The sequence below is a fragment of the Simochromis diagramma genome, unplaced genomic scaffold (genome assembly GCF_900408965.1).
Source record: "Simochromis diagramma unplaced genomic scaffold, fSimDia1.1 OVJJ01000293.1, whole genome shotgun sequence".
NCBI lineage: Eukaryota > Metazoa > Chordata > Actinopteri > Cichliformes > Cichlidae > Simochromis > Simochromis diagramma.
Window position 1 is genome coordinate 8,725,896 of NW_024386801.1, and position 10,753 is coordinate 8,736,648.

Here is a 10,753-nt window from a genome sequence, read left to right on the forward strand (position 1 = left end):
AAACAATAAGGCAGCTCACCCCTTCTGTTCCAGTGCTATTTACAAGGTGCTATTTACAATGAAAACTAATGTACACACTATATACAGAACTCAGAAAGTCGCACAAATGTCTCCGGTTTTAGAGGCCAGGGTCAGGTCTGCTGCTGCTGTCAGTGGCTGCCCCGGGACAACTGCTGGTAATGGATTTTGAATGCGACCACATGATCAGCGGACCAATCGGCAGCCGTCAGCTCATCCAATCCGGGACCTGCAAAGACTTAAAGGCACAGACAAAGAAAACAACTACCAAAACAGATTATGGCCAGGGCCATAACATCTGGTACATGTTGTTATTGCATGGCTTGTTTAAAGTATACATTAGGCTGACATCTGGGGCCAGAGCTGAAATTGTTCTGGGCCAGCAGTGTGTCTACAACTGGCCCGTGGCTGCACACCACCTACAGATGGCCCACATACCGCAAAGAATGACTGCCCTTTGGTGGCCCAGATCAGGTTTGCCAGAGGTAATCCACGCATGGGCCAACACAGGACCACCAGTGTGTATGCAACTGGCCTTGTGCTGGCCCATGTGTGGGCAACCTCGGGCAAACCAGGTCTGGGCCACCAAAGGGCCGTCGTTCTTTGCGGTATGTTAGCCATATGTAAGCACATTGTGTGGGCCTGATCCGGGCCATACCAATTTTGCTATGTGGGTATGTGTATCAACTGAACACACACACACAAACACACACAAACACACAAACACGTCTAATAGCAGTCACCTTCAAAATAAAAGCAACAAAGTTGCATTGTGATTTCCCCAACCCACAAAACCCCCAGAAATCTCCGTTTTCAGTGACCTAAAATGGTGCTAATATGTGGGCAAAAGGCAAAAAGGCTATGTTTTCCAAAATACCTGTGTAGGTGCTGACCTGAAGCTATAATGTTAGCTTTTTGGCTTCTGCCATGTTGGTTTTTGAAGCAGATATTATATTATATGAACAAAAGAACGGACTGCTAATTTATTAGCTAATGCTAGCTAGATTCATAGCAAGCTATATTCATAAACTGTATGAGTGCAATGCAGCTAATCAGTGGTAACAAACAGAAAACACAAACACAAAAAAGTTACTCACCAAAACCGAAGTACGAACCACACAGCAAGCCATAACAGTAGCCAGTCTATTAAAGATAACACAAAAAGGATCCAGTTTAACAACTTGAGGTAGTGGATGAGGCCTAGCAGAAACTGTAGCTGCCCTTGTCAAGACAGCTATCAGCCAATGCAGACATGTACCTGGTTCAATTATCCAGTTAAGAAAGTCATTTAAAAAAAATTTTTTTTTAAAAATTACACTACTCATAGTTGTTATTAAGGGGGGGATTCTCCATAGACATTCATATTAATGTGTGTTAAGCTTTAAATATGCTTTTTAATGATGGTAAGTCGGACATTCTAACATGGGACTCTAACATGGGATAGCTGGTGAGACAGCTTTGACAGGTTTCAACAGCGAAACCTGGTTTCGACAAAGGATGTTGAAGATGGAGCTGCCAGGCCGGAGGATAAGAGCAAGACTTCAGAGAAGGTTATTGGATGTATTGAAGGAGGACATGGAGCAGGTTGGTATGACGGAGGAGGATACCAGCGATGAGGTGAGATGGAGGCAGATGATCCACTAATGCCAGCAGGTAGAAGAAGAAATAGAAGATTTATGCAAAGTAGAAAGCATTAGACTAATAAAATGCAATACCTTTTCAAAGTTAAATTAATTTTTTTATAATGACTTTATTTCAGGTTTTATAGGAAGTTATTTATTAGTCTTCAGGCATGCATTGAGTAGGCTACTGTATGAAAACCCGTGGTTGTCATATAAGTGAAGTCCTGTTACTAAAAATAACATTTTCTTTGTATTCCAGGGGGTTTAATACGACTTCACTGTGTTAATAATAATCGGTTCAGCAGTTATTTCTAAGTGGGTCAGCCTCGGCTCATTGGCCACAAGGACACTGCTTAATGGGAAATGAAATCCAAAAATATAAGTTACCTTACATAAAGCACAAAACAAATATGGCAGATCCACTTCATACCCAGGATTAGTGAGAGGACTGAAGCTCTTGAGGTTTAATTAGGTTGCGAGGTTCATTGGAGGTGAGGTTGGTGAGCAGGACACGCAATAAAACTTCCTCCTCCCTCCTCCTCCTCCTCCTTCGGACTTTATAAACCAGAACACTCCATTCGCTCCTGCTTTGCGCCCCAGTGAGCATCACGTTGGATTACACCGCGGAGGTCAGTGTGTCGAAGATGCAGGAAACAGAGATGATGCTGACCGTGTCGTTCATGAATACGCGGCATTTTACATGTTAGAGATTATTTTGTAAAAACAAAACAACAACAAAAAGACAGACCATATTCTTGGATTTTTTTCTAATCGATTCTTTTTAACATTTCCGGTAATATCAATAATATTTTGGTTTACTGCTCCCGGACAGTGTGCCTCCGCTACCCTGTCATGTGCACCCTCCGTCCGGCGTGGCTGTGCGTGCTGCTCGGGCTCTTGCCTTTGGAGATCCAGTCCCAAGCACTGACTCCGCAGAGAACTCACAGACCCAGGTACCCGAACCCCGAAACTTTTAGGGGGATTTAAATATTTGTTTTTAAGTAAATTGTTAAATTCAGAATATCTTCTTAACTAATAACCTTAATGGAAAACAACTTTAATTTTGCTGCTTTACTTTGATGCACATTTTGTATTTTTCCTCTTTCCCCCCATACAAGATAAAGTATAAAGCAATGTTAAAAGGTTTTGTGAGTAATTGTGAATAAATTTGCACCACATAACACCCTTTAAACTCTCTCTTTAGAAATAAAAAGCCTTTGTAAAAAGGTAACTTTGGCAAAACAATGACTACACATCACAGCATTTGAAGAACAAAAGAAAGAAATAAAAACATAAAAGAGAAGAAAAGGGGTCTAGTGACAGAGTAAGGTAATTCCTCTCAGTAGCAGCAGGAGGTGAGACAGAGGTGAAGGTGATTTAGTGGGATTTGGGACAAGGATACATGCGCATACCGAGGGGCCAAGCAGCAAGCAAGCAGTCTGAATAAGACACCAGCAGCTTGTAGGTTCCTTAAGAACATGTTATGATGTGGCTGCTTCAAGGCCAGCAGCACGCCGTTTAAAATTACCGTCACATGCAAACCCACAGGTCGTTACTTTGTTTTCTGCTACCTTGGTAGATCTAATCAGAGAAAACTTCTTACGCTGTTTTGTGTGTGTGAGAAAGAAAGCGTAAGAGAGGGAGAGGAGTTATGCTCCCTGAGTCTAAGTTATATAAGAGGGATTTCTCCCCTTATTTGCAGCTTTTATAAAGCTTTAATCCCACATTAGTGTTAATGCACCTTATCTATTGTTCGAGAGCTAAATTAGTGCAATAACAGTGTAAGATAAAAAGGCATCAAGGCAATGCATTTCATACAATTCTTATTATTTTTTTCAGAACTATTCCTGCTTGTTTATTTGATTGTTTTTCCTCAACAACACCAATAAGAATTAGCAATTTGATTAAGTTGTGTAGCATTATATACTAAACATCTCTGGCTAATGGGGGTGGGGGTTGTGGGGAACCCCATCTCAAACGTCTCAGTGTGATTCAGTGCTGTTGGATGTAACGTAATATTGCTGCTGGCACTCAGCAAAGTGAGCCTAAAGAAATAAAAGAGGAGAGAAAGAAAAATGAAAGCATCCTGCTGTAATTTAAAAAAGACAGAGCCAAAAGGAGGGAGGGGGTCGTGCTGTTAGTGAAGCTGTGGGCAACCCATAGGGACAAAAGGGTGTGTGTGTCTGTGTACACGTATGTGTCTGCATGCGTGTTCAGTCTCTCTGTGAACAGCCCCATGCTGAGCTCTAACTGGGGAAGAATGTTGGAGACGCTCCTTTTGGTCTCTCAGATTCAGGTTCACATCCTGAATCACACATGAGAGGTGAGGGAATGGGGGTTGCAATAGAAAGAAAAACACAAAAGGGGGTTCAGCTTATTACATACTGCTATCATGGAGTGTTAATTGCTGCCAGATATTATAGGCAACAATCATTTCTGTTTTCCTTCCTGTGAGTTATGACCAAATTTCATTTTAAAGCATCTCAGCTGCTCAAAAAATAACTTTTTTACAACTTTACAGTAAGTTTCATTGACGATAAGCAATCCCTCTCTGTTCTCCAGCTAGTACCGCGTATAAACAGACCAGGTGGGCAAAGAAAACTGTGACTGGGAAATGGATATCACTATCATCAGATCTTGTCAACTCATAATAAAGTCGTACTTTTAATGTAACTGGCTGTAACAAAGCCAGGGTGAGATGCTGTCTAAAGCTATCCCTTCTCACATGTAGCACACAGCAGGCGATGTGAGGTGTGTTCTCACTTCTGAAGGAAGAAGGTGAGGTTGGTGCCTAAGAAGGCAGGACACATGAGGTCCTCTCACTCTCTGTTACATATATCTAACTGCGTCTGACATTTTTGTGCTCGCATGCACCTCTGGTGGGCAGTTTCTCATCTACAAGAACTCAGGATGCAGTGAATTCATGTTCACAGCTATAAATCTACAGCCAGTGGACACTAAGGATGCACTTCAAAGAATGCAAGATGGTTTTTCACTGCACTCTGACCCATCCACTTCTAAACAGAAAAGAAAGAGTGGTATTTATGCAAATGTCTGAATGAGGCAAGGGAATGTGCTATGAAGACGATGAAACATGGAAAGCTGATTTGTCCAGATGGCATACCTGTGGAGGTATGGAGAGGTAGGTCTGGAGTCTAGGAGAGAAGACAGGAGAGTTTGTTTATTTTTGCCAGATTGTTTAACATAATCTTGAAAAATGAGAAGATGGAGAAGTTGTGTACTGAATTTCAAGAACAAGGGTGATGTTCAGAGCTATAATAACTACAGAGCAATGAGCCACTCACAAAGTTATGAGAAAGAGCTGTTGAAGCTTGACCGAAGCTAGTAATGATTAATGAGCAGCAGTACAGCTGAAAAGGAGCAATACGGAGAAGGTCAGGAGGAGTTGCACTGTGTCCTTGTAGGTCTATAGAAAGCATGCGGAAGGGTGCCAACAGAGGAACTGTGGTACTGCATGAGGAATTTAGGAGTGACAGAGAAGTGTGTGAGAGTGTTGCAGGACATGCATGAGGACAACGAGACAGAGGTGAGGTGCGCAGTGGGAGTTCAAGGTGGGGTTGAGCCCCGTCTATTTTGCAAAGGTGATGGAGAGGCTGACAGATGAGGTCAGGCAGGAGTCTCCGTGGACTAGGATGTTCACACATGGCATTGTGATCCATAGTGAGAGTAGGGAGCTGGTGGAAAAGAGTCTAGAGTGATGTAGGTATGCTCTGGAGAGAAGAGGGAGGAAAGCCAGAGGAAGCAAGACAGAACATTTGTGTGCATGTAAAGGAGACAGGTGGAAAGGTGAAGAAGAACACCCATCCCCGTATCTTGTAGTACAGTGGATAAGCAAAACCTTTTCACCACAATGAAAATGCAGACACTAAAAAGTTACTGGAAGTAAAATAAAAAATAAGCTTATGTGTTTACTGTATTGGTTCTTTGCTGTATATTAGCTTACCTGTATTAGATGTGTTAGAAACTAGCAAGTAGCTCAGTGGCCCAGATTTCTTGTTACTGGGAGGCAGTTTGGTGCCAAGTGCCTTTCCCTTCAGTGGCAGTTGATTTTAAACCTCACCACAGGGGGCCATTTAACCATGTATGTGTGTGAGTAAATGCACAAATGTGTGTTTTTTTGTGCAGAAAGAAAAAGAGACAGGCAACTACAGATGTCAGCACACGCATGTAAAGATGAATAAAGCCAAGAGTTTGCTTACGCTGTGTACCGCATGCATGCAAAAGTCTGCATCTCAGTTTGACAGTCACGTGTCACAGTCACGTGTTTTGACTAATTCTCCACCATGCAACATTATGCCAGTGTGTGTGTGTCTAAGTGTGCACGCTTCATTCACCATCCATTAAAACCAGTTCAGTTCACCTAGCTTAAAGTCAATGGTATAACACACAATGAATGTGTGTTCTCGTGTGTGTTGGCAGTGAGAGCTAAAGGTGTCCGGCCAGAAGAGTGATCAGAATACCAGTCAGGATTAGTTACAGGATAAAATGGTAATCTGGCCCACTTTTCACAACAAACAAACAAACATTATCTTACTTCATCCATCCTTCTGCCTTTATTCTTTGTTCCTTACATACTGAATATACAATATCATTTTTTGCAGTACAGAATTATAAGTCATGCGTAAGGCAGTGTTGTGTTTGACAAAACTATAAAAGTATTAAAGAGAATTAGGGACGATGAGGGTTTGCAGTCATTTGACTTAACCACTTGCTCCTGTCAGCAGTATAAAAGGGCTGGAATAAACAGACAATTGCTTTATTGCAAACCTTTAATTTACCTGTGCAGTATTATGTCATCGCTGGTTGCTTACATGACAAAACATACCCCCTCTTTGCACTTGAACTCTTGAGCATCTGGGAGAAAGTGGGAATTATTTTTTTCTTTTTTTAAATAGAAAAGGTATTGTGATGATGTGAGGGGAAAAAAACATGTGCAGACAGCAGGGGATTGAGAAATAAAGTACTTAAAACCCACTCAAGGGGAGTGGAGGAGGTGTAGGAGCCCCTCATCACCAATCTACATTGTGCTTTGTCACTTCCCGGAACTGTTGTGAGATTTGCAGACTTGCATACTGTTATTGATTAACCATGTCTTTTTTTTTTGACTGAGCAGATGTCAGTGTCTTGGTTCTCGACTCTGTTGGTTTAAACCACTTTGGTCCGGTTGGGAGCTGGAAACAGAGCAGCCTTTAGATGTCGCTAGCAGAAATTTTAGACCGACTGGTTGCATTCTTTTTTAATTATTGACTAAAATGAACTTATCACCCTTTTAACTGTGTTTTGAAGATTAATGGGGGAAAGCAGTGCTTTAATGTTTAAGCAATGCACATAGACGGTTAGATAGCTACAGGCAGAAATACTACCTGTGCACCACTCTGTCTTTCTTTATCATCTCTTCTCAAAAATGAGACCTCAGACTGAGCACAGCAGACATTCCTGCAGTGCAACCGTGAATCCTGTAAGGCGTTTATCCAGTTTCACTGTGAAACTCAAGCAGGTGACATGCATGACTGCCAATCATCACATATGAACAGGAAGTGGCTCAGGTATTGCTAATGTTGCGCGTTTACACAGTCACCCTTTCATATCCACACAATTGTTCAATTTTAAATTGCTGCTTTAGGCGGGGATGAGGTTAATTGAAGTTATACTAAAGTATTCACTAAGTCTTCAGGAAATGAATCTGCACCAACGTAATGTACCCTCATTGGGTACATCATGGGGGCTCCATAGTAGAGTCAGAGATCCTTAGTTTGATCCTGAGAGGCGACATATATCCCTTTGGGGTTGCATCAGTAAGGGAATCTGCCAAGTCAAACATGCAACAAACCCACTGTGACGACCCTTTGTGAATAAGGCAGCAGCTGAAAGTAGTATTATTACCCTAAAGTCACGTTTATATGACGTATGTGAATGTGATTCCCTGGAAATATTTTCTGTCTTTCTGTCTGTTTTTCTCAGGCTGAGTTTTCCCAGAACCTCTAAATTCCCAAAGTCCTTTCACCCCAGCATCGTGCCGACTGTGTCTGATCTCTCTGTCGCTGCTCACAACCAAATTACAGAGGAAGACGGACAGATCATCTGGAGGGCCTTGCTCCCACACAAAGATCCCCCGCCAAAGCCCTTTGACCTGTTGGTCGACCAAAGCCACAACGTGCTACCAGAGGTGCCAGTCTGGCAGCGCGGGTCACGGGGTCGTCGCCATGCTGGTAGAGGCAGGGGCCACCCCCACCTGATGAGGGTGGGGTGCGTCCTAGGCACCTGTCAGGTTCAGAACCTCAGCCACCGTCTGTACCAGCTGATTGGACAGAGTGGGAGGGAAGACTCCTCCCCAATTAACCCCCGCAGTCCTCACAGCTACGGATAAGGCCACACCCACTCACCCACACTCAAGACAACTTCATCAACACCTGCTGGCAAATTACCCAGGTCCACTGTTACACTAACTATATGTTCAGGCTCAAAAATATTGCTACTGCTGTCATTCCTTAACAGAGCAGTTGTGGGGTTTTTTTACAGCTTGGGTCTTATTTTTATAGTTTTGACTAAAACTCTCATCAGTAATAAGAACACGGTACTCACAGAGTAAACTGTTGAACGCTTTGAATGAGGCAACATCATGAAAAAGACAACAGCAAAGACTAAGAGGCCATTTGGAAAGGTCAGAGTCCCTTGACTGGAAACAGCAGACTGCTTTTTTTTATGTCAGGGTGCTTTGGTCACTCAGGAGTCTTTCCCAAGACAACTTCCTGCTTCAACTCATTATCACCAATTTGAGATTGAATCTATCAATTATTCTGATGAGTACAGTGCTATTGTAAACTACAGATACGATTGTCAAATCTGTAAAAATAACACTTTTTAAAGATTATTACCTGTAGTGTGGGCTACAGCGTTATACCGAGCTAAAACTAGAGTCCTATATGTTTTGGCATTTACAGCACGACTATCTTTGTAACCAGACAAGCCTCTCTCAACCAATCCCTACCTGACTAATGTCTGCTGATGAATGGTTATCCTCCTCCTCTTAACTTACCTGAGCTCAGTGTTAATCCACAATGTGTCTTGAAAGCACATTTATCCCTCTCTGCTTCAGTGCAGACAGAACCCGAGAATAACCCCCAATCAAACCCAATTAACCCTTCACCCAAAAACCCACAGTGCATATGATCAGCCAAAATAACCACTAACCCTAATCCGTAATCTGTCTGTACACTTAACAGACACCGTAGCAGGTCTCGACTCTATTAAACCAGAGGGAGGACAGCCGCACTCCATATTCTCTGCATCAGTTTGAGCCTTAATTGATCATTTATAAGGCCTTACAGTGTTTTGCCTTTCACCAGCGCAGATTAAGCATGCCAGTGAATTTAGACCATCATTTTTTAAGCTTTATAGTTTGTTTTATTCTTTTCTCTCTGTGTGCACATCAGCTCATTATAACTCCCGTTTTGGTAGTTCACACAGGCTATTATTAGGAATGCATGAAAGCACTTTATTATCCTTTACATTCAATATGACTTGAATTTTAAAGGTGTGTTATTTAACTTTAAATTAATGGGTCAGTTTTGCTGTAAATATCACACTTTAGTAAATCTTTGTTTTCATATACACTCCATTCAAAGACACAAGTGTCCTTTTGTAAACCATTGTGCTGTTTTCTTCTAACACTGATGTTAAATAAAACCTTTATAGTTATTTCACCTGTCAACAGCAAATGGAGGCGTCAGTGTGAAGTTTTTTGTGAACATTTCATGCTGTATTATACTGACAATATTTTACAAATGAAGTAAAGTTACAAACCAGCATCATTTTACCCTTTTCATATCCATGTTGCCTCCTTTATTCTTTCACTATGAAACACTTTTTTGTCCATTCCTAAAAGGTAAGTGTGACTTACATTCACGTTTCATTTCCTGTACATGCACAGTACAAAGCAGGTAGAGTTCAAATGTTCAGAAAAAACACACATTGTAAGTCACGTTCATAAACAAAGAGCAGAGGCAGGGGCTAATGAGGCTACCAGACTTGACCCAGCTCCCTCTACAGCCACAAATAGCTTTAGATATAAAACATATTTTACACAAGTATAATAAACCCCACGGTTTGCAACATTTACATCAGATGTGCAAATTCTGTAAGTTCTCCCAGTTTAAAAAAAAATAAGAATAAAAATGTGATGCCATGCTTGATCGCATGCAGGCTGTTGTTTCTCAACAGTTTTGGGAGGCATTTAATGTGGCCAATTAGATTTAAGAGTGGGCCAAGCCTCTACCACCCCCAGATACACCCCTTAAACGCAAATCAGAACTAGAAATATTTAAGCTTTTCTGAGAAGTTATCTTGTTTGTGTCCAAAAAATTATGCCCAAAAATGTTTTTTTAATGCCGTACAGTATTATTAACACATAAAACAAAATGTAAAGATCTGTTGTACTCTGTGTCCTCTCCGAGGGAAGGTAAAGGTTGCAAATCAAAATTCAAATCCAAATATCTCATCACGGCAAAGCGGAAAAATATGAAGGTTTTCCTGTCGTCTGTTCAGTCTTTACAATGTTCACCTTGTAACCTGGTAAAGAGGCAGGCATTTGGTTTATGTGACAGACAGCAATCAATAAAAAAATAGAAGAACTGGGTCACGAAGTGAGGCTTGTTTGGACATCTTGTCAACTTTACCTCTGTTAATCTGCGTTTGAACCAGCTGATACTTGAAAGACAGGACCGTTGATACTGAAAAATCCCAAGTCAGAGCCTGCCTTCATGAGGACCAGTACCCATAGATTACAAGAAAGCAGAATTGTTTTGCTATTTAAATAGTTTGTGATATAGTTCGCAGACATGTAAATATGACAAATCTACTGCATGTAATGCATACATAGTATTAAAAACAGATCTACATATGTGTAAAAACTTTTTCCCCCCCGATAATTATAAAAAAATAAAAACAACTTAACTGTGAAAAGAAGTACTGAGTCATTCTACATAAGCCCAAACATGCAATCTGCTGATCACTGAAAAGCTCTTCCTGGAACGGACAGACACTCTGACATACAAAAACACACAAACAAGGCCAACGTGCAACACAGGGTACCC

The 10,753-nt window shown here is 41.4% G+C and overlaps 1 protein-coding gene across 1 annotated transcript; it reads left to right on the forward strand.

Moving 5' to 3' along the window:
- The first annotated feature begins 1,443 nt into the window (after positions 1-1,443).
- Positions 1,444-10,709, forward strand: adm2b (adrenomedullin 2b). Its single transcript, XM_040025618.1, has 3 exons — positions 1,444-2,342; positions 2,473-2,593; positions 7,623-10,709. The coding sequence occupies exons 1-3, from the start codon at positions 2,285-2,287 to the stop codon at positions 8,026-8,028; spliced, it is 585 nt and encodes a 194-aa protein (XP_039881552.1). The 5' UTR covers positions 1,444-2,284; the 3' UTR covers positions 8,029-10,709.
- The last annotated feature ends 44 nt before the right edge of the window (positions 10,710-10,753 follow it).

What these genes read in the sequence shown, in the direction of transcription:
- adm2b (XM_040025618.1), top strand. Translation starts at nt 2,285, where the DNA reads ATGCAGGAAACAGAGATGATGCTGACCGTGTCGTTCATGAATACGCGG. An exon ending in GAATACGCGGCATTTTACAT is followed by an intron (nt 2,343 to 2,472) that starts GTTAGAGATTAT and finishes GCTCCCGGACAG; the next exon opens with TGTGCCTCCGCTACCCTGTC. An exon ending in CAGAGAACTCACAGACCCAG is followed by an intron (nt 2,594 to 7,622) that starts GTACCCGAACCC and finishes TGTTTTTCTCAG; the next exon opens with GCTGAGTTTTCCCAGAACCT.